This window comes from Brachyistius frenatus, unplaced genomic scaffold, assembly GCF_029030835.1.
Source record: "Brachyistius frenatus isolate BFR_SWC_R1_liver_20210118 unplaced genomic scaffold, ASM2903083v1 Contig_1, whole genome shotgun sequence".
NCBI lineage: Eukaryota > Metazoa > Chordata > Actinopteri > Embiotocidae > Brachyistius > Brachyistius frenatus.
In genome coordinates, this window is record NW_027210600.1 from 857,126 (window position 1) to 879,598 (window position 22,473).

The 22,473-nt window shown below is 43.2% G+C and overlaps 1 protein-coding gene across 5 annotated transcripts in view; it reads left to right on the top strand.

Annotated features, from left to right (window-relative positions):
- Window positions 1-22,473, top strand: part of LOC138615953 (chloride channel protein 2-like) — a 160,657-nt gene that overhangs the window by 50,207 nt on the left and 87,977 nt on the right. For 4 of the 5 annotated variants that reach the window (XM_069689897.1, XM_069690074.1, XM_069689984.1 and 1 more), the window contains exon 3: window positions 15,021-15,071. The exons of the other annotated variant lie outside the window; for it this stretch is intronic. In XM_069689897.1, coding sequence (XP_069545998.1) covers window positions 15,021-15,071 — 51 coding nt within the window. The remainder of the gene's footprint in view (window positions 1-15,020; window positions 15,072-22,473) is intronic. 5 annotated transcript variants of the gene reach the window in all.

A 22,473-nucleotide genomic window follows, 5' to 3' on the forward strand; every position in this document is an offset into this window, starting at 1 on the left:
ATTTTAATGTTTTGTAGAAGTTGTTGTCAAAAACAACATCAGCATCAGCCGGAGAGAGAGAGAGGATACCGTCATTCTTCGTAGATAAGACAGAAGCCAACGTCTTTTAATAGAGAAGCTTAACAACTTATTATCTACTTTTATGTACTTTTTAGCACAATAAATAGCATGAAATTTACAGTTTGTAGTCATTCTGGTTTGGATTTTACAGCCCTTAGAAACATGGAGAACAAGCACAAGCTTGTCAAATGCACAAAGCAGTTTCCAGAATGGGCTTCTCTGATTTTAACGATCATGATTGATTGATTTGATTTGCCATAGATCCACCCCAGTGGATTTTTCCTCATGGCTGCAGCCCAAAAAAATCATTTCTGTTGTTGTAGAATTGCCCCACTTTCTCTGCTTTTGGCAACCAGTCATCTTGTTTGATGAAACTTTACGAGGATCGTCAATGGACGAAGCCAAGTGGAGGTTCCGCGCCGACAGCACGTTCAGTGTGAACTGATGCGTACAGCGTGGACATAAAAAGCCTGATTTGAAAAGCGCCGTGCGAGTTAACACCATTTACAAGACTTATAAAAACGCAGTGTGTCCTCAGCTTCTGCGGCCTGTCGGGACGTCTCCACGCTGGCTCGGCCCTTTTCCCTCTGTTTCGCTCCCGTTTGCACACCCCGTATTAATGTTTCACTGATTGATCATTTATTACAATAACCGTTTAGGGGTAAACCAATTATCAGGAATTCATGCATTGTACCGCATGAATTGTCTAGAAGCAACATGAGTTCAAAGTCTTTCATTCACGATTTCATGCATAAACAAAAACATTACTGCAGCAATAATTAAGGTGATTTACATCATCAATAATTATGATTTTAGTAATCATGATCATGATGAATTCTCTGCAAAAAAGTTCAGGCCAATTTTTGGGTCTGTCCATTTACCTGCAGGTCACTGTGAATAACACACAAACATCATAACGCATCACAATTAAAAACAAACATTTGTTACATGAATTGTTCTCGCACTTACTTCAGCTTTACCCACAATGCCTTCAAGAGTTTGGTTCAGTGGTCCAAAAAGAATTGATCATCATCATGCTTAATAAATCATAATCACTGGTGATGTACTCACCTTAGTTAATGCTTTAATAAATGTGTTGTTCATGCATTAGATCATGAATGAAAGATTATGATTTCATGAACTATTAATGCATGAAGTGATGTGGAAGTCATGCAGGAACCTGGATAATGAATTCACCCTAAAGTGAAGTGTTGCCACACTTCCCCTTCAAAGTGAGCATCTGACTGATCAGCAACGTGCAGTGCTTTAAGCCCCGCCCCTAAAGTTCCTAAACCTTCAGAGAGGACCGGAGCGGGGCCTTTCCAAAACTGCCGCCCTTGCACTTTATTTTTACCCTGATTCCTCCGGTGGACACGCAGGAACCGTGGAAGTTCTTCAAAAGGTTCCGGTTCCCTGGGGAAAGATCCTGTGGTGGAACATGCACAGAGATAAGAAAGGAAGCACAGTTCACTTCAGTACTGCCCACCACAGTAACTGTAACAAATTTGATTTCATGACATGACATGCTTCTGTCACTATCCAGCTAATGAGATGCAGCGGTTCACCCCTCTAACACTCCTCCTCTGCAGACCAGCAGCAACATAAAGGCCATAATGTCTGATTGGTTCCTATTTGCCATGATTGGAATGCAGGATCACAAATTGATGTTCAGGGCATTGCAACGCTTTGAGGACCATAACTTGGATTCTTCACATCCTTTCTAAATGATGAGAGATCCTATTGACTCAATTATGTGACTGCTGAAGTGCTGTTGAGCATGCTGAGGACAGGTTTCTGCTCAGCGCAGCAGCCTTTTCGGTGTAAACGGAGCGCCCTCTGCTGTTGACAAGTGATCAATGCACGCAGCACGAAACGCAGACACTCTTCAAGTCCTCCAATCAGCAAAATTGTGCGTGTGTGTGTGTGTGTGTGTGTGCGCGCGCGCGCGCACGTGCGTGTCTCATCTCACTGATGAGTATAATGTTGTTTCGCTGGCAGCTGATGAGTCAGCTATCCGTCACCCTCGTCCGCCTCCTCTCATCCTCTCACCCTCTCTGGACGGATGAGGACACCTAAACGCCGGCGATCGAATCGATTAGTCGCTTCAGATATGAGAGATGTGGTTGGGATAGCACCGCGACCACGCGCACGCGCGCGTTTTACTCCGCAGGAGATGAAGGCAAATATAAACACACAGTGAGGTTAAGGCGTAAAAGAAGAAGCGACTGGCTCAGAATATATGTAGATATAAAACTGACACATGCACACATTCTTCATTGTTGGCAGTTATGACTGCAGCTGCTGTAGGAGGCAGGGAGGCACACACACACACACACACACACACACCTGCTTGGATCGGCATAATCTCTCTTTATTATTGCTCACTGACACATATATTTTATAAACACACACACAGCAGAGAGCTAAACACACACACAGCAGAGAGCCAAACACACCTTCCTGTTTATTTGCTGCTGTTAAATGATGCTGAGTGCTGCGTCCTGTCTCCGGCCCATCGCCTGCATTCTTCGGGCCCCGCCGGAGCCGTCAGCCTTTCAGCCGCGTGTTGACTGTGTTCATTTCTGATGTGCTGCTGCGACTCCCCCCAGCAGCCAGGCCGTCCCAGCAGCTCCAGGCATCGTTCGCGGCGAAATGTAATGACAGCGGGGGAGCGTGAACAACAGGTAGCGCCTCTGTAATTATGAACAGCAGTGTGGCAGACAGTGAGTTTGAGTCCCAAGATGCTGCTGGCTCAGTGGACTGTAGCCTGTTAATGTGGACATGATGGCGGCGCTAACGCTCGTCAATTAGGGGACAGCGCGAGAGAGATGGCTTCTTCAGATTTAGGATTCTTAGGCTGGCAGAGAACCAGTTTGTCTAATTTTATTATTATATCGGACATGATTCGTTCATTTTGGTTATTAAAGGAACAAATCTGAGGTGAATTAATATTTTGTATTGTCACATCAACCTGTGGTTGGGTTGTATGGTCTAATTTCTGTCCTGGTAGATTTGGACATTAACAGTAGAGCTCAATTTGACGTGGTTGATCAGCTTGCATTGGCCTATAACAGATATATATCATGATATGAAAATGTTTTTTACTGAACGTAATGGTAGCTTGGGGTAACATATAAATATGTGATTTGTTTAAAAAGAATAGCTGGTGATAATTACTAAATTCCTGAGTATTGTTCAGGCTCCAAATACCAGTAAGTTATATTCGCTGACTACATATTTAGGAAAAACTTGGTTAAATCTACAATAGATATACTATATATTATTTATATCATGAATATATATTTTAAGTTAATGAATTATTTTTTTTCCACTGTTACTACAAATCACAACTAAAACTCAACAGTCAGAACAAAGGGAGCCAGATTCAGGCGATGGCCACTGGAAGTCGTGGCTAAAGCTAAATTTATTCACCCTCTCCTCCGAAGTCTTTGCTGTAACTGAAACATATTCGCTTTGATGAACTAGCAGTTTGGTAGTTAAATTTGTTTTACCACATAAACCACATAATCAGCGAGCCCAGCGTGGAGTCTTGACCCTGCCGGAAATCAGGTTGGCTGTGGTTAAGCTACTTTAAAATGACGTAATCAAATGTATTAAGTTGTAAATACTGCCTAGTTGTTTTAGAAGGGGTGGGGAGTAGTTTTAATGTATTTTTGTTGTAAGATAATCTGTCTCGTTGATATACAACTGTTAACTATTTTTGGGCCATCTTTTTGATTTGGTCTTTAATTATTTGGAAAAATTGCTCATTTTGGTGACTTGAAATCATTTAAAATCTGTCCTCCTTCGGTGTGGACAGAAGTCAGTAGACGGTAGTTTGATTTTTACTATTGCCAAATATGCTACCTATGAGCACGCTTTGCCTTGTAATAACAAAAAGTGTACTAAAACGTTTGGTAACATGGGAGCAGAAAGGAAAGAAAACGGCAGCTATGCTGGAAGTCTGCTGATGAAGCTTTCAGGAAGTCTAGATTAAAGGACTTTCGAGGGAAAGCAACGACCAGAGAGAAACATTTCAAGTCTGCATACTTTGTTCAAAGTGTCGCAGCAGAGTTCAGAGCCTGAACCAGGAGGAGGTTCATAAGCCCACTACGGCACCCGTGAATTTGATTGCTTTACGTTTTAGCTTGTAACTGGTGACTTTTAAGGCTCGACTGCTTCCGCCCTCGCAGCTGCACCCCACATCTATCATTAGCTTACGAGACAGAGCCCCGTCCTGCATCATCAGCAGCGGCGCCCTCGCCCCCTCTAAGGCTCTAGAAAGGCTGAGTGGATCTTTTTTAAGGAACGGTGCATTTGTTCACGAACAAAACAATCAGAAGAACTTGGTCTGAATCACTATCAGAAAAAAATGGACATTTACGACCGACCCGTAATACTGGGAAGGTGCTCTCATGAAGTTGCTTTGCCAACAGTTTCCTCCACAGTTGATACAGTAAAAGTGAAAGACGTGCTGTGCAGCTTTTGGATTAGAATTAGGTCAGTGCCCTCTGGACCTAATGTTTTCTTGACCTAATCATCTTCACCTCATGTCCAGGTAAGAAGCGCCTCAGTGGTCCAGAGGTGTTGGCGTTCTCAACAGGGTGTCTCCTAACACAATGTGCCGCTCTAGCAAGACTCCCATTTCTAAACTTTCCTTTCTGATCTCAGTGCATGGAATTCATGGAAAAAACATTTACATAAGGGGTCATGAGGTCAGGGTGTGGTGTGATAATAAAAACTGAGATACAGTCTCATTTGTAAATGATTATAACTGATAGTGAATGCACTTAAGTTAATGATCTTGTCAAAGAAGCAGTATTTAACGTGGATCAGTCGCATCGTAGCCGATTTCTGATCCGGTAAAAAGTTGGACTTCAGTGAGGAAGGCTCAATTTTGCCATGCGACACACATGATCAGGTCATTATGACCACGCCTGCTTAATACACTGTTGGTCCACAAAAACAACTTCAACCAGCTGCAGCATGGACTCCTCAAGACCAAGAGGAAGGTTACCACCCCTTTGTGTCTGGGTCCAAGACCTGAGCAACAGTTCCTGCCAGTCCAGTAAACTGTGAGGCGGAGTCACCACAGAGCTGCTCTCAGCTTTCCAAACTAATGTCCACTGATTTACCACATTAATGTAGTTTTGTGTTTTGGACATTTTCCTAATTTCGTTTTCTTGGGGGGGAAAAAAAGACGCCTTTTGGCCTGCAGCTGAAATGAAACCGTCATTACAAAACGGTGATAAGGAGCTTCAACTAGACCAAATGTTTCATCTTTAACAATGTGTTAAAGTTTATAAGATTATCGTGTTTTTCTATTAAGATTTTAATTTGTAGGTTTATAGTGTTAATCAATGTAATATTGTGGAGAAGAAAAAAAGGCATGAATTTGAAATACTAAAGTCAGTTCTGAGAAACAGCACTTGAGTAAAATGTGCCTACTTTCTGTGCCATCACTGTCAAAGACATTTTGATCATTATCTAATTTTTGAATTTGGCTTATTGAGGATTTTTTTTTTGAGAAGCATTTCTGTATATATCAGTGTTTGAACGAGGAACATGATGGCTCATAAACACAGAGAGTAAAACGTCCTGGCCTCATTAGGAAAACTCGGAGCTGAATGGCTTCCGTTCCCACAATGGCTTCATTTGGAGACCGTAAAGTGGAAAACAAGAGTGAACATACGGTGTTTTCACTGGCTGCTGGCTGTTCAACCACCCAGTGCAGTCCCTGGGGAGAGCCTGTCATTGGGTGTGTTGGACAGCAGGGTGCAGCATCGAGCTTTACAGCGGCGCGTTGCGCCCGTTGGGCAGGGGAGTGTTGGTGGAGCTGGAACGGGGACCCCGGACAGGGACCGGGATCCTGGCAGTCTGTGTGTTTGTGCTCATGTGTACCTCTGGACGTCAGGACGCCTCAGTCAGCCTGCCTGTTCACGCCACAGCAACTGGTCACACTCAATCACAGTATATGGGTTGTGTTTTTTCCTCCCCGTCACCCATTTATTTTCATTCTTCTGCAATTTCACATCCAGGTCAAATGTTGGGAGGAGATTAATCCTCAAAAAATTCCTCTATCTACCAAAGTAATTTTATTCTATTTGATAATCGCTGATGAGACAATTGGATTTTCCCGATGTCTTATTTTCCTCTAAAGGTTGATGACATAACGATACTGCGTCTAATATCAAAACGACCATTTTAAATTGAATCCCTGCACCGGACAGGGTTAAAAGGTACGGATTACACAAGCAGTGTGATTACATTACTGTGTGTGTGTGTGTGTGTGTGTGTGTGTGTGTGTGTGTGTGTGTGTGTGTGTGTGTGTGTGTGCGCGCGTGCGCAGCGTAACGAATTCTGGTAAAAGAGCTCAGCCATGAGAACGGACATAAAATATTCAGCTGACAAGAGGAACTTGCCCTGAACCACACACACACACACACACACACACACACACACACACACACACACACACACACACACACACACACACACACACACACACACACACACACACACACACACACACACACACACACACACACACACACACACACACACACACACAGAGTGCAGCAGCAGAAGGTAACTCGCAGTGATGCACCAATTCAAGAGTGAAGCTTTATTTATCCTCAGATGGGACTTAGTGATCTGATGGGATGTGCCAAAACAAATCTACATCAACCCCATTCCCTTTTTCTTCCCCTTCACCTTTTTCCCCCCATTCTCTGTTTTAATTTTTTTTATGCTTTAAAAAGTATTTTTTTCTTGCAGAAACAGACAAAGAGAAACATTCAAGCAATAAGATATCATAAGGAATCTTTTTTTAATCTTCCCATGTTATTCTCTTTTTCTTCCTGTGTGTGTGTGTGTGTGTGTGTGTGTGGGGGGGGGGGGTCAACCTCTGGCTTTTGTAAACATGTGTGTGTCTATAGGAACAATCAGTCCTCAGGCTACTGTCATCTACTCTCACTGCTGATGTCACGGACCACCACATGGGCTCCCAGCGTCCCATGGGGAACACACACACACACACACACACACACACACACACACACACACACACACACACACACACACACACACACACACACACACACACACACACACACACACACACACACACACACACACACACACACACACACACACACACACACACACACACACACACACACAGTAAGCAGCTGTGTCCACGAGGTGATGGACTCTACACAGCTGTCTTTTCCTTTTGTCCCGCTCCCCCCCTTTCATCTCTCTCTGTGTTTCTGTCCCTCGGTCCACCTGCACCGCTATGTCATTTAATTGGTTCCAAGAGACAGACACACACACATACACGTTTCGCTTCAACAGGTGTGATGTCAGCAGGGGCTCAGCATGGCGCTGCATGTTGCTATGGTGACCGGCAGGCGCCTAGCGACCAACAGTTGCTCACATGCTCCACGTCTTCTTCCCCTTTCCTTTTCTTAGCCCTTACACTCCATCTTCTCTGCTCGCCGTCTCCTCTCCTGTCTCCTGTTCTCATCCGTCCCCCCGCTCTTCCTCTCCGCTCCTCTTCCTCCTGACTGTTGTATTTGGTGGCATAAAAGGCTTGCACCGAAATGGCCGAGCAGCAAAGCATCCGACAGGCTGATGGCACGTCCAGGTGGAGGACGGACACATTTGCCACAGGGCAGACGCAAGTGGTCGTAAAAGCCCACACGCCGACACTCACATGTACACTTTGATACTCGTTAACCAGCGCCGCTTTCCCATGTTGCCTCCTCGCCGACCTGCGTGGGCTGCAGGTGCTGTTAGTCATGCGTGCACCCGTGTTCAGCTGTGCGCACCTGCATGCAAAAAAACCCAAAAAACCTGTGTCCCTACTCGGCTAATGCCTTCTGACATGTCGCAGCAGTTTCGGAAGGAATCGGCAAAACACCGTTGGAATTAAAGTTTAGATGTTACCGTTATTGGACAGGAAATCAAACAACAGTGCGGAATGAATAACACCAGCACATTCAATACACCAGTACGAAAACAGGAATAGTAAATGAGCCGATCAGTAACGAATGGAGCAGCAGAAACTGTCGGGAATTGAAGGAAAACTCGAGTTTCCTCGTCTCCCGTCTTGATGCTGTTAAGTCCGTTTCAGTTGTCAGGGTGTCGCGTTTCAGGCCAAACGTTCACTCCTGTCTTTGATGTCTGCCTCCTCATCAATAGTCATCTGGTCACATATGAACTGACACAGACTTTCATGAAGAAAAATACATCTTTGGTAGTTTTTCTTTTCTCTAATTTAACCACATGTAGTGTATTTTACATATTTACACATTTGATTGAGCAAGTAGTCATCGTTTTTAGGACAGACAGATTTTCAAACTGTGAGATGAGAGAGCTGAAGGTGGCACGTGGAGGCACAAACAATGCCTGAGCTGCAAAACAGGAAGTTAGTTATTGTAGCTTTTGCCTGCGTGTCAACACATTTAGCAGCTTCGACACACAGCTCAGGCACCGCTTCTTTAAAACATCTTCTGCGAATACTTAGCTCGCATACATACATACAACATTAAGATTCCAGACAGGCGTACTTTTTTAGACTTTTCAAGGATAATATTCTCTCTTAATTTTAATTGCAAATAAAGCCCATTAATGAGCATAGAAATAATGGAAATGACTCTTCTCATAACCCCAGAACTTCCCTTGGAATTTCATGTTTTTACATTTTCTGAGAATATTAAAAGGGATTATAAAATATGAGAAATACAATGTGAATTGAGATAGTTTATAGCTCTCAAACAAATGTCCAAACCCCCAAATTATTTAGATTACAGGCAAGCAAAACAGCACATCTTTGCATTTTTACAAGACTGACATGATTAATAAGTTCTCCAAATAGTCTGTGGTTGATTAATCAACTAAATGTTTCAGCTCTCACATCAGATTTTGTGTCTGTCATCTTGTTGCACTGAACAATGTGACCTTAACCTGCATCTTCTCCTACATAATACAGACTGTTGCACCCACTGATATGTTCCCACTAAAGTCTTGCCTCTTTGATATTTTCAACGTGCCGCCACTTCAGCCTCTTTTAAAGTTTCAGAATTATAGCTGCGATGCAGCGGAGACTGTGTGATTGGATTACGGCGTAAGAGACACTTCACTTCAGCATGTACAGCGTTTACCAAATCAGCAGCTCGAGCGGTGAATGGACGGCATTAACCCGACCACACGCTGCGCCACCATTTACATGCACTCAGCCACCACAAACGCAAACACCCAGGGCTAATGATAGGGCTCTTTTAAATGCATACGTGTGCTACGTGTGCTACGTGTGTCCCGCTCATGTGTGCTTGACACGTTTTGGGGGTGTTCAGACGTCACTCGCATTCAGCTACCAGCCAAGTCCAGGAAAGTAAAACGACTTACACACACACACACACACACACACACACACACACACACACACACACACACACACACACACACACACACACACACACACACACACACACACACACACACACACACACACAGTGTTCAAATGATTGTGTGGTAGATGGTGTGTGTGATGGAAGGAGAGAGAGGGAACTTTCACTTTAATATATCAAGTAACCAGGGAGACTTGGGCCACTGATCAATATTTGATTCAGTGCCACTCGAGCAGATTGCACGTGTGTGTGTGTGTGTGTGTGTGTGTGTGTGTGTGTGTGTGTGTGTGTGTGTGTGTGTGTGTGTGTGTGTGTGTGTGTGTGTGTGTGTGTGTGTGCGCAGTGATCTTGGCCTGCTGTTGTCCATTGCTTTTACTATAGAGGTTGTGGCGCAGGTCCAATGAGTGTGTCAGCACAGAGAGTGGTCGGTCGCCACAGTGTTGGCTTACATTGATTTTGTCATCTCAGAGACAGCAGGTTGAGCCAAGATGGCACCCAGAACACCGCTAGCTGGAGGCAATGAGATGGTGACATCACGCTTGATGTTCACACACCTGTGTTTACAGTGCCAGATGTCTAAATGAGGGTTCCTGTGGTGATTCCAACGTGCAGCCGCCGAGGGAACGGCACCAAACGGAGCGGTTCAGGTGCAGCAGCGGGAGAGAATACGAAACTGGCAAAACAGACCAACTGTCTTCTTTAGTGTAATTGACTCGGTCGTATTCGACTCCTTAGTCAAGATTTTCCGTCTTGTTCTTATCGGTCTTAATCGGTCACCTCTCATTGGGAGCAGTGGGGGTCATTATAGAGTAATTAACTGGATCAACTCATCATTTCTAATTCACTTCAAGTATCTGTTACCGTGTACTTTGCAGCATGATTGTATAGATGACAAATTCGCAGAAATTATGTCAACATGGAGCAGAATCGCCAAAGAATACTTCCAACAACATCATGTGGAATCCATGACACCAAGAATTATTTGTTATATTATGGGATCTGACTCGATCTGATTGGAAACTCAACGATACTAGATCCCTCCCACCAATAGCTGTAACCTGACTGCACTACAGACCTGTCAATCAAACAGGCAAGGCCCCCCCTCCCCCCCAAAAAGATGTTTTTTTTAAATCTTATTTTCAAATTAATGATGGGATTATTTTCAGATGCACCTCCAGGAAACTAATAAGAAGGAGCGACTCTAGCTGACAAAACCAAAATAATTGATGGAGAAATTATATTGACTGAGAATTTGAAGTGACGAGTTGAATGCGAGTCTGAAGTCATTTTGGAGCCGACCTCTAGCGACCACATCGGCCTCATTTTTCAGAGCCTGAAGCTACGTCCACTTTTGCACAGTCAGTGGTCGCAATACTGAAATTTGGGTTGGTACCTTTGGAATTCATCCTTCTCAATGCCATGTTTGAAATCTAAAAACACAACAACAAAACCATGAAATAAATGTATTGTAAATGCTGTAAAAGTATCATCACCTTTTCTGAATTTTGGATGGAAGTTTTGGTTCTCGTAACGTCCCCGCTACCTTAGATAGGAAAAACTCTTTTTTCCTGAATGTGCCACTACACACAAAATGAACCCAGTGTACAGGATCAGACACGGACTGACAGTTGACAGCAACACTCACAGGTCGAGTATCACTCTGGAAACCTATTCTGGGTACATTATTCATTTTCCGTGACGACAGCTTTATGTGGCCTCTCCTCTGGACATCTATCATCTGTCGACAGCTGGCTAAGAGGAGACAAACTGTCACCGAGGGACTCACCGGGTTGCCAGAGTCATCAAGTTTCTAAATCAGCTGGGAGCAGTTTTAAAGAATAATGCTGCAGCTAGTTGGAGTTCTTCCCCACCGACAGTGTGGGTGAAGAAGGATGGAGAGCGGTGGGGGAGTCGTGGTTCGGCCGCGGGTCATTCTTCCAGCAACAGAATAAAGTGCTAAAGAAATAACTGCATTCATTAATTTCCCAGAAACCGATACTCATTTATAACGGTTGATTTTCCAATTATCCAGTCTGTGGTTATTCTAACTACAGTATTTCCACTTTTAGAGTCAGTAGGTAGATACAATAAAATCAGATTTATTTCTTAATTAACTGCAGTTTGATGAGAATTCCTCCTCAGAGATATGGTAGTTTTCGAGTGCTAATATATATATCAATAAGCTCAGTGTGGGTTGTTGACAGGCTTTATTGCAGCTGTAACCAGCAGGCCAACGTTTTATTAATGCAGTCATTATTTTTTATGTGTTTTAATAGTGATATCAACATGTGCGTTTTAGAGCCGACTCCTTTCCTGGGAAAATCGATGGTTATTAAACCGCAAAGGCCATAGAGAAGTCAACGTCGTACTTCCTTTGTTACTTTTCCTCCTTTTTCTTATTTTCGTGCTTTTTCCATCTTTTCTTCTCTCTGGTTACAGGTTTGTGAAGTTTTTTAATTTTTTTTTACCTTTCTCCCTACTTTGTCTCAGTGCCACTCTAAATCCATCCTTCTTTAATTCCCTTTCCCTCCCTCCCTCATATGTGCATTTGCAATTTCACCCTGGACTTGAGCAGAAAGCGATCCATCCAATTTTGTGTCAAACTTGGGAAATCTGTAATGGAGAAACTTGAAATGCGATGAAGCGAGGAGCTGGGCGAGGTTTTATGACGGACATTATTGTTTCAAGAGGGGCAGAACGTCACTGTTCAAGACCAAAGAAGGTACTTCAGGTCGGGAGCACAACTGAGCAGCAACCAACAGTGACGTCACCCGTTGGTTTGTGAACAGCTGTTATGAAGCTTCGACTTTTAAATTTTGTCCGGCACCATCTTGCCAGCCCCGAGTCCCGAGATAACTCGTGGAGAAATTTTAGTGACTGAAAATTTAATGAGACTAGTTGAACTTGAGGCTATGGAGGCTTTTTGGAGACGACCTCTAGTTGGCACTCGGTGGTATTGCATCTTAAGGAACTTCCGCGTCGGCCTCATTTTTCAGATCCGGATGCTACGAACACTTTTAGAAACATTCTACGAACGCAACCAGGTGGGTTTGTGCACCGTGAGTTCATCTCCCAACGTCTGACTGTCAAATGATACAAATGACCTGAACCGAGGCGCGATGGCAATTTGATTCTCCAACATGAAAATGCACCCGCTCACAGCATGTTGAAAACATGAGTTTCTTTCTGTTCTCCAAAAATTTGACACATCATGAATTGTGGGCTCTCTGCTCAAGTTTCAGTACCATGTTCAAATTGCAAATGCACACAAGCCAGTGGTCACAAAACCACGTGTAACACAGGTGCTGGTCATCAACCGACGTAACCCGGAGTATGTTCAGTCGTGGAACTGTTTGATCGGCCCTCTTGTCGTCTTGGTTTCCGATTCTGTATTTTTTCTCTTCTCTCTTCTTCCCAATATGCCTCATCTCCTTTTCCCGACCAGCTGTTCCTTCTCAATCCCACCTCTTCCTCTCTTCTTATTTCCTTCCCCACATCTCTGACCTCTCTTTCTCTTCCTCTTCTCCATTCTTTCCTCCCACTCAGCTCTCTTCACTTCCTTCTTGGTCGGTAATCCATCACCTCCCCCTCTTTTCTGCTGGGTACAATCTGAAGTATGAGTGTGTGTGTGTGTGTGTGTGTGTGTGTGTGTGTGTGTGTGTGTGTGTGTGTATCCCTTCCTCCCTCCCTCTTCATCTATCTGAGTCCCATGTTCTGAGTTATTACTCTCTAATCATCAGTGAGCCCAGAGCCAATCCACAGCGCGCACATATTTTTCCATACTTAGCAGGTTTGTATCGAGACTCGGATGAAGGTAGAAAATGTTTTAACTTTTCATCATCTTTTTTGAAAGGCGGGGTTCCTGTGGGAGATACACGGCATCAACTTTTAAAAATGAAGTTACCCAAGTGAAGTTTTGCTGTGACTGTTAGTTCAGCAGATTTATCAGCTTGATCTTTATTTTTAAAATCATCCATTGGATGAGTTTCTAACCTGATATGATGGATGTGAAGCTGACTGCTGACATTTAACGTACTAATCAATATTACTGGCAGGTTTTTAAAAGACCTCAGCGTGAATTTACTCATTTGAATTTGTATTAGATATCTTAATGGCATAACACTGTATTTTAAATGTTTCAGGGCAGGTTTTGACTCTTTTGTGATCAAATAAAATTCTTTCGATTTGAGATTTTAGCAGAAGAAAAAGTGCTGACTAACTAAAAAGTGTATAATTAACCAGACTTCGCTGAGCCCCATTCACCTTCAGCTGCTGTTTCTACACATGTTAAGCTTGTAATTCCTGCACAGCACAGTTTACTTTGGTAATGGCAGCAAATTTTCCACTTAAAGCTCCCAGTACTTTTGAAGTAGCTGTAACTTTGGCTCGTTGGCGGAGCCACTAATGACCGACCGGGTTTATGACCTGTGCGGCAACCAGCCCCCAGGGGAAATTTTCTTTTTGGGTAGCCGTCATGTCGTCCTTCTGTATATGCAGTCTGTAGAGCAGAAAAATACACTTATTAGACGTAGACTATAAAATTGGATATGGCCTGAGTCTATGTGCCTTAAAGTGAAATACTACTGAGGGCCAATAGGGACTGCCTTCAGGGAACCTCTGACTTATATAGACTACCTTAAGAGCCATAAAAGACTCAACTTCTCTCCTGAAATGCAAAGTCGATAACTTTTTTCGCACAAGTCATTATGGTCTCATTAACTAAAGTCAGTCCTTCTAAACATCTTTCAGATGGTCCTTCTGCAAATAATGACATCATTGATTAGATATCAGGCCTCAAACGAAGCTATGTTTTGGGGTGAGTTTGGTTTGATTGACATGGCTGGCCTACCTTGTCTAGGTTCGGCTAGGCTGCTTACAGTCTCTATGATTTGACAATCATTCTTAATAAGTGTGGTTTAACAAGGTCAGTTTAACAATTTAATTATACTCAGTGACCGCTCGCTCTCACCCATTAATGTAATATTTGTATTTGGCCCTACTTGTTTGATCATGCCATAAAGTCCCCATCATTCATTACCTTGTCTTCAATAAACTGCCTGTTTTGTTTCTTCTTCTTTCCTTCTTTTCTATCTTATTATTTCCCTCCTCATCTCTTTTCCTCCCCTTTCCTCCTCCTCCTCTTTCTCCTCCTCTTCCTCCTCCTCGTCTCATCACAACTCTCCCAACACGTATCCTTCTCTGTCCCAGCGTTTGCATTCTCCCATCACTCCTCTGTCTTTCCTTCGCTGCTTGTTCATTTGTGGTGCTGCTGAGTTTGCACAGGGCCATCATCAATCGCCGACTAATAATGTTATGTAGAAAAATGGATAAAGAGAGGGTTTTTTTTCCTTTTCTTTTTCTGTTACAGTGAAGGAGAGGACATTTCTTTACAAAGGAGGGATTGTGGGGGAAAGAAAATACACACACACACACACACACACACACACACACACACACACACACACACACACACACACACACACACACACACACACACACACACACTTCTTGTGTTTAACTCTGTTATATGGTCTTTTTGTCCTCCAGGGGCAGGGTATCCGTATGTTCTGGAAGCCCCAGCCCGGGACTTTATCTCTGGTAAACAAGTAAACAAATAAATGTGTCATACCCGCTCTGCGCCTTTGACTACCAACTAGCATTCAAACCTCACACTCAGCTCTGCCACAGCTGCATTACTACTCCATCCTTAATCTTTAAAAAGAGTTCATTAAGTGTTGCTCCGACTTTATCAAATGCTTGAAAATGGTCTCCCTTGCTTTGCAGTGTATTAATGCCGCCGTCAATAAAAAAAATAAAAACAAGACAAACTGTGTGTGTGTGTGTGTGTGTGTGTGTGTGTGTGTGTGTGTGTGTGTGTGTGTGTGTGTGTGTGTGTGTGTGTGTGTGTGTGTGTGTGTTTTGAAGTTTTATGACTTTGCAGTGTGCGAAGAAGTGCCCAGAAACACACATAAAAACACACACTCACCGTGTGGCTTCATATTAATCAACAGCCAACATGAAAAATATGTGTGTGTGTGCATATTATTTCTACTCCGCTGTGTGTGTGTGTGCCAAAAAACCCGAGCCCTGATGGAAACTAATAAAGAGCTCTGAACAGCTCAGTTTAGCAGTATGTTTTGTGTGTTTTGTGTGCTTTGTGTATGTGCGATGCAGGAGATGAATGGCTCTGATTAGTGCAAGCTACAGACAAGCATGATGATCAATGTCTCCTGTCTTTCTGCTGCTTAAGGACAGACCAATGTAGCATGGCCACACACACACACACACACACACACACACACACACACACACACACACACACACACACACACACACACACACACACACACACACACACACACACACACACACACACACACACAAATAAATATATGCCCCTTTGTTCATTAATTGTGTGCAGTGCGTGTGTCTCTGCCCTGCGTGTTCACCTGCAACATTTACCCCCTAAGATTAATGGTGTGTTTGCTTCGTGTGTGTGTGTGTGTGTGTGTGTGTGTGTGTGTGTGTGTGTGTGTGTGTGTGTGTGTGTGTGTGTGTGTGTGTGTGAGACCATGCTACATTGGTCTGTGTGCTGTGTTGCCGTCAGGGTAAAGGATGGAAAGGAGGACTGTATGCGCAGTGGAAATGCTCTGGAATTGATTACGGCAGGGTGTAAAAGTGTAAATCAGCACCACACTTGTGTGTCTGCAGAGGACTGCGGAACGGAAGTGCTGACTCGACAGCGGCAGAGCATGGGTAGTGTGTGTGTGTGTGTGTGTGTGTGTGTGTGTGTGTGGGGGGCAAACGAAAGAGAATAAGAGAAATGAACGGATGCAGACCATAAATAGGAGGGTTTTGAAATAGAAGGAGGTGGACGTCTTCACAAGGGAGGAGGGCTGAGGGGGGAAGAGGAGGAGAAGAAAGAGATGAAGGGGGAGCCGGTGGCAGAGGTCCGGAGAGTGGACGGATAAAATAAATGGAGGCAGAATGAGGGAGGCAGATGAGAGAAAGTGCAGAGAGTCGGCAGCAGGTCTCTTGGCTTCGGCTTCACCAGGCTTTCATCCAGGAAATGAAACGACTTACCTCTCCTCCTGTGTCGTCATCGGGCTGAACGCACGCACGCACACACACACACACACACACACACACACACACACACACACACACACACACACACACACACACACACACACACACACAGACAGAGTGTTCCCCAAAGCATTTAAACCACATGCACACAAACTTAGTCACCCACACTTATGTTGATGGGCAGTTAGTGTGATCATCGGGGGCCATCTGCCATCTAAGCGTGTGTGCGTGCGTGCGGCCACTGGAGAAATCACGCTTTCTCAATCACCTCGTCCCAGCCTCAGTGCTGATACGGGGCTAATTTGGCTCATCATCACCGGTGTTTTGACTGTTGCTTTGTTGAGAACCATAAAACAGAAGCACGCAGTCATCGTTTGAAAACCGTAAGATGTTTTCAAATACAATGGAAAACACATACGTGAGCTCACGGGGGAATTTATTTTAATTATAAACCGACACAAAACCTTCTCACAGGTGGGAACTTAGATAAAACCACTTGCCTTACTGACTGTTCAAAGGTGAACTTCATTGGTTGATATGAACTTTTACATTGGTAGTTACATAATTTGTCAGAGTGCACAGACAAGTTTTGTAAAAATGTTATGTAAAACTTAGTTATAATTACTGTATAGTAAATAAAGTACCGTATCTTTAAACCCTAAAATATTAATATTGGTATTGTCTTTAAATATCCAGTATCATAAATGCTTGAATATCTATTTTATTGCTAATATAATGTTTTTAAAACTTGAATGGTTTAAGCTTCTCAGTGTAGCGATTGCTTTTTAACCCTTTGCGATGTCTGGACGCTGGTGACTCCAACCTGTTTACATGTGAAACAAGTTTCTTATAAATCAAATTTAAGGTCTATATTTTACAAAGACAGTTCTCTAAACCATAAGCAGCAAACAAGCTACAAATATGTACAAATAGAAATGTGTAAGTGTGTGTGTGTGCTTCTGTTTCGGCGTCTCAGGAATCATTTGTTTTGAAATATTAAACACACTTAATTCTTACGATAAAAAGGAATATTGGCAATAAGTATGTCAGAAATGCTCCATTAAAACACCTGTTTACTCTCAAGTATACATTAAATAAATTAGATATCCATTAAGAAAAGTGCAACATTCATAAACAAATCAGCCATTAAAGCCAGCAATTAACTTTTAGCTTTTGAGTACCACTGCCTCTCTTTTTTTCAACATTTAGGACATCTTGCTTGGATGAACTTTATTGTAATTGTCAGAGCAGATATTCTGTGCTTTATATTTAGGTTGGGCTCCACACGCCGTCCACTTGATTGACTTGATTGACCCGCACAGTGTGAGCTGTCAAAAAAGGAACTGTTTTAACCTTGAATATATGGCAGTAACGCTTATTATGAGTTTTAATCATCTAGTTTCTTCTCAAATGCCCGTAAAGTGGAGACTTGGGCCTTATGGAAGAAGGAGACAAACGAATGGAGTGCCTTCCTGGAAAGGGAGAGAGAAATAATTCAGTGGCCTTAAGACCTGGATGCATTCATTAAGGATGATGTTAGGACCGTGGTATTGATGTGTGTGTGTGTGTGTGTGTGTGTGTGTGTGTGTGTGTGTGTGTGTGTGTGTGTGTGTGTGTGTGTGTGTGTGTGTGTGTGTTCTATAGTTAAAAAAAAACTAATCTATGGAGACAAACACGTTGTGAGGACATTTTTGATTCGTTCTCACAAATTCAAAGGACATGTTAAGGGTTAAAGCTGGGAAGTAGAAAATTCCTATTTGGGAACGTCCCATTTCCCAGTTGAGAGCGATTGGTTTGATCAGCTGTCCTCTGTTTGTGTTCTGTTTGTAGGTCAGTAAGCAAAGTAGCAGCAGGTTAAATGGTTTTCCAATCTACTGGCATGATTTCTGTCGGTTACAGTAACGTTAGACACACAAAAACTACATGACGAAGACAAATTTATGAAAGTTTTTGCAAGGTATTGTATTTAAAGTCACAATAGCCTTCTCTAATTAGTATGACCTGAATTAATCATGCTGCGAGTTTGGTTTAGCGCTGAGCAAGTGCATCTCCTCTTTTCACCACACACGTTGCCAAGTCGAATGACTTTCAGAGCTTCTAAAAAACCTCACACTTTGCTGGTCGGATTTTCCCAGTTCGACAGACTTTTAGGTGCATCTTCCCACTCGGAGGTCGAAACTTTTCCACTTCCCAGTTGCTTATGAACGACGTTAGGGTTGAGGGTAGGTTTAGGTAAGGGTTGGGGTTGTGGTGCCTGTTGGGGTTAAGGCTAGGGTAAGAGGCGAGGGAATGCGTTAATTCAATGAATTCAATCCTCACAAAGACAGAAAGACCAACAAGTGTGTTTACAAGTAACGTACCTCAAACTCAGACATGAGCCTCAGATGCTCAGCAGGCGAACGTCCCTGCTCACCAAGAGTTCTGACCCAAAACAGAACCTAATTTTCTTCTTAGAAACAGCTCTGCAACACTCTTAGCAAACCCACTCGATGATATTTCAAGTCTTCTTTTTCCTGCTCTGATTTTGAATGCAGAAAACTGAGTGAGTATAGTTTTCGTGTTACTTCCTAAAGAAATGTTAAACATAACATCACTAACTCTCTGGAAGCGATTATAGATGAATACCAAAGCTGTCTTTGCATGGTGATTCGAGCTGGCCTGTTTGTGTGTTTGTATGTATGTGTGTATGTGTGTGTGTGTGTGTGTGTGTGTGCGCGTGCACATATTCCATTAAACCTCATTAAGCAGACGTTGTACTGCAGCCATATGATGGGTGCCACGACCGTCGTTACTCGAGGAGTGATTGAGAGCGAGACGAGACGCTTCGCCTGCTCGCTCGGGATTGACGCAGAGGCTGTTACTGAACATTTACATAAACATCACCCCCTTTTACATCTCATTAGCATAAATAACACATCAACATGAAGGAGGGAGCGGAGGAGGGATGGATAGAGAGATTAATGAAAGGGGTGGAAAGGAGGGGAGAGCCAGAAGGAGATGCTGCACTTGGAGCACTTGCAAAGAATAGATAAGGTTGTATTAAATACCAAAGGAAACATTTGCACTGTTGGTTTTTATTTCTCTAACGATGCCCGATTGTCCTGTTAGAATTTGCTTTTTACTTCCTGCACTTAAGTTGGTTTTCCCCCTGGGCTGCTTTTATTTCCCGTCTTCTGCAGCTGCACAATCAACTCATTTCAGAAATCGGCTCATTTCATCGCAATCGCAGGGATCAGTTAAGTAACAGGGCCGAGGTAAATCCACTGGGAGCGTAGTGTCCAAAACAGAGGAAGCTATCTAATTACTTTATCCCATCATCAGCCCATTCATAAACCTCTGCTGCCAAACAGCTCCACAAAAAAATGCAGAGTTTAACAATGTGAATCTATGACCACCTCTCTAATATGCTGTTACTGTTCGTGTGCCTTCAAAACACCTGCGACCCGTCGAGGCGTGGACTCCGATAGAAGTCTGAAGGGGTCCCGTGGTATCAGGCACCAAGACCTTGGCAGCAGATCCTTTTAATGTAAAGTCAAATATCTCAAAGTTAACCAAAATGGAACAGCCAGCGGTGTGGCAGCTCCAAAGCCCGGCAGGTTTGACATCAACCTGTTTCAACAAAAGTAAGTTGTGAGTTGGAACCTCGGAGGATCAGACTTGTTCCGAGACAACATGCGGTTGGTATTTACCACAACTGACCGCGAGTACCCCGCAAACATCACTGTTCCCAGCCGAGTTGTTTGGCCACAACTAGTTGACCCTTGCGGAAGTCATTCAGTTCTTCACACTTCCCCATTTCTACCTCATCCAACACATCGACCACTAGAACCGACCATTCACTTAATGTCTGAAACATCTGGGACCTTGATATGTGCCGTCGATTTGTCTTGTTGGCGTCTGTTGAGTAAACTCGGTGAGCTTTTTGTCCACTGAACCTGCGAGCTTTTTTCCTCTGCCGGCAGTCGTGGTCTTTAATTGGCCGCCTGTTAGCGTCTAGCTCGCACAGAAACAGGTTACAGTAGCTTGTCGGCCACAGCTTGCCATCTGAAATAGCAAGCAGCCCTTACATAACTTTCAGGAGGCATCCAACTGACTTTGGTCTGACCTGACACCGAGCGGATCCCGACCTTTACATCAGGTACACTCAAACCCAGCTTTACATGAGACAGGCCGAACTAAACGTATCAAACTAAAAATGAAGATTACATGAATAGCAGAAGTGCACTGCTGTCATCCTCCCTTGACTTTTCCTAAAGTGGCTGTGAAGTGATGATTTTCAAAATAAAAAAGCGAGGCCAGTGGCTCAGTTCAAGCAAGTGAACAACCCACTAAAGTAGACAAATGCAGGTAAAGCTGTTAAACGGCACGTAGGAATTTATTGTGAACAACAGAAAACAAGTTTGATTGGAAGTTTGAGTGTGAAGTCAGGACTTACTGTTACTAGATCATTTCATATACCTGATGGAAATCTTGTAGCTGGGAAGCAGTTGGCAAGTAGCAAATATGATAAAAATCATATGACTGGTAAACTTCAAAGCCAAAGTTACATGTTTATGTTCCAAGTAACCAGAGTCAATCACTTTGATGCCGTCATCTACTGCAGATTTCATTGGAGTGTGTATGTCAATGTCATAAATGTTAAGGTATGGGGGGAAAAAAAACAACTTTGGTTCTGTCATTAATCAAAAAAGGCGTGTCTATTTCACGCTTTGCCATGATACCGGCTTGGCTGTGATGGTGAGATGGGAGATGAGAAATGGGGGCACTGTTTGCAAATTGCTTGACCAGTGGTTCCAAATTATTTTCTTCGTTGGAGCCCTCCGTTCTCACACCAGAAGAACAAAGTGATACATTCAAAATATTTATTAGCAAAATTACCATTAACACCTCTTTGAGTTACACTTATACTTGTACATATGGATGTAGGTAGTACAGCTTACAATGCAAAACCCAAAGCATGTATAACAAATAGGTGTGATTTTCTTTTTTTTTTCTGTGAAAGTAATCAAAGTGTGCAGATATTGATGCTAAAGATCAGGTTTGATCCAGAAAAACCTTTCACTTATCCCTCTATTGGACACTGTAGATACAGTCCAAACTGTACTTTCTCATGTCCCTCCAGCTATCTTTCAGAGTTGCTAAAAAAGCAGAAGAGCTGAATGCTCAGATTTGTCTATCTGTATTAATTCTAATCCAATTAAGCCTGTGGTCTTAAACACAGCCAGGCATTTCTAATTGAATCTCTCCCTTATGCATGAAGCTCTGTAATGAATGTGGGGGCACACACACACAAAGTAAGGACAGGCCTCATTGCCATGACTGTGCAGAATTGAGGCATTAATGATGGGCTCTTTTACCCTTTACACCCATATATAGCTGTCACCTTGCATAACAAATGAGGGGGTGATTTGAATAATTGGGTTTTATGTGGGAGCGCTAGGGAATCTGCACCAGTAATGATTTTCATCTCAGGTGTGTGTGCGTGCGTGCATTGTGTGTGTGTGTGTGTGTGTGTGTGTGTGTGTGTGTGTGTGTGTGTGTGTGTGTTTTTTCATTCTACTTGCCCTCCTTTTCTCTAGATGTTGTTTTTATGATGCTGTCTTTTTTTAATTTTTTTTATCCATATTACATATTGGTTTGTTACTTTAATCTGAGATGATGTCTAGATGTACAAATGATCAGCGCTGCATCTGAGAAGCTCTCCTCTTTCTATGACATGTTAAAATGTCACCCATGAAACAGTTCTTGACATTTTTATCCCAACACATAATCTTTTCCCGGACCTAACCATGCGCTTTATTTGATGTCCAAACTAAGGCACCTTGCTTTTCACGCCTAGATGTGGCAGAACGTGACACGTGGGTGTATTTATACGCTTAGTCGTGATATCAGGTTGCACCAGAGTTAACTG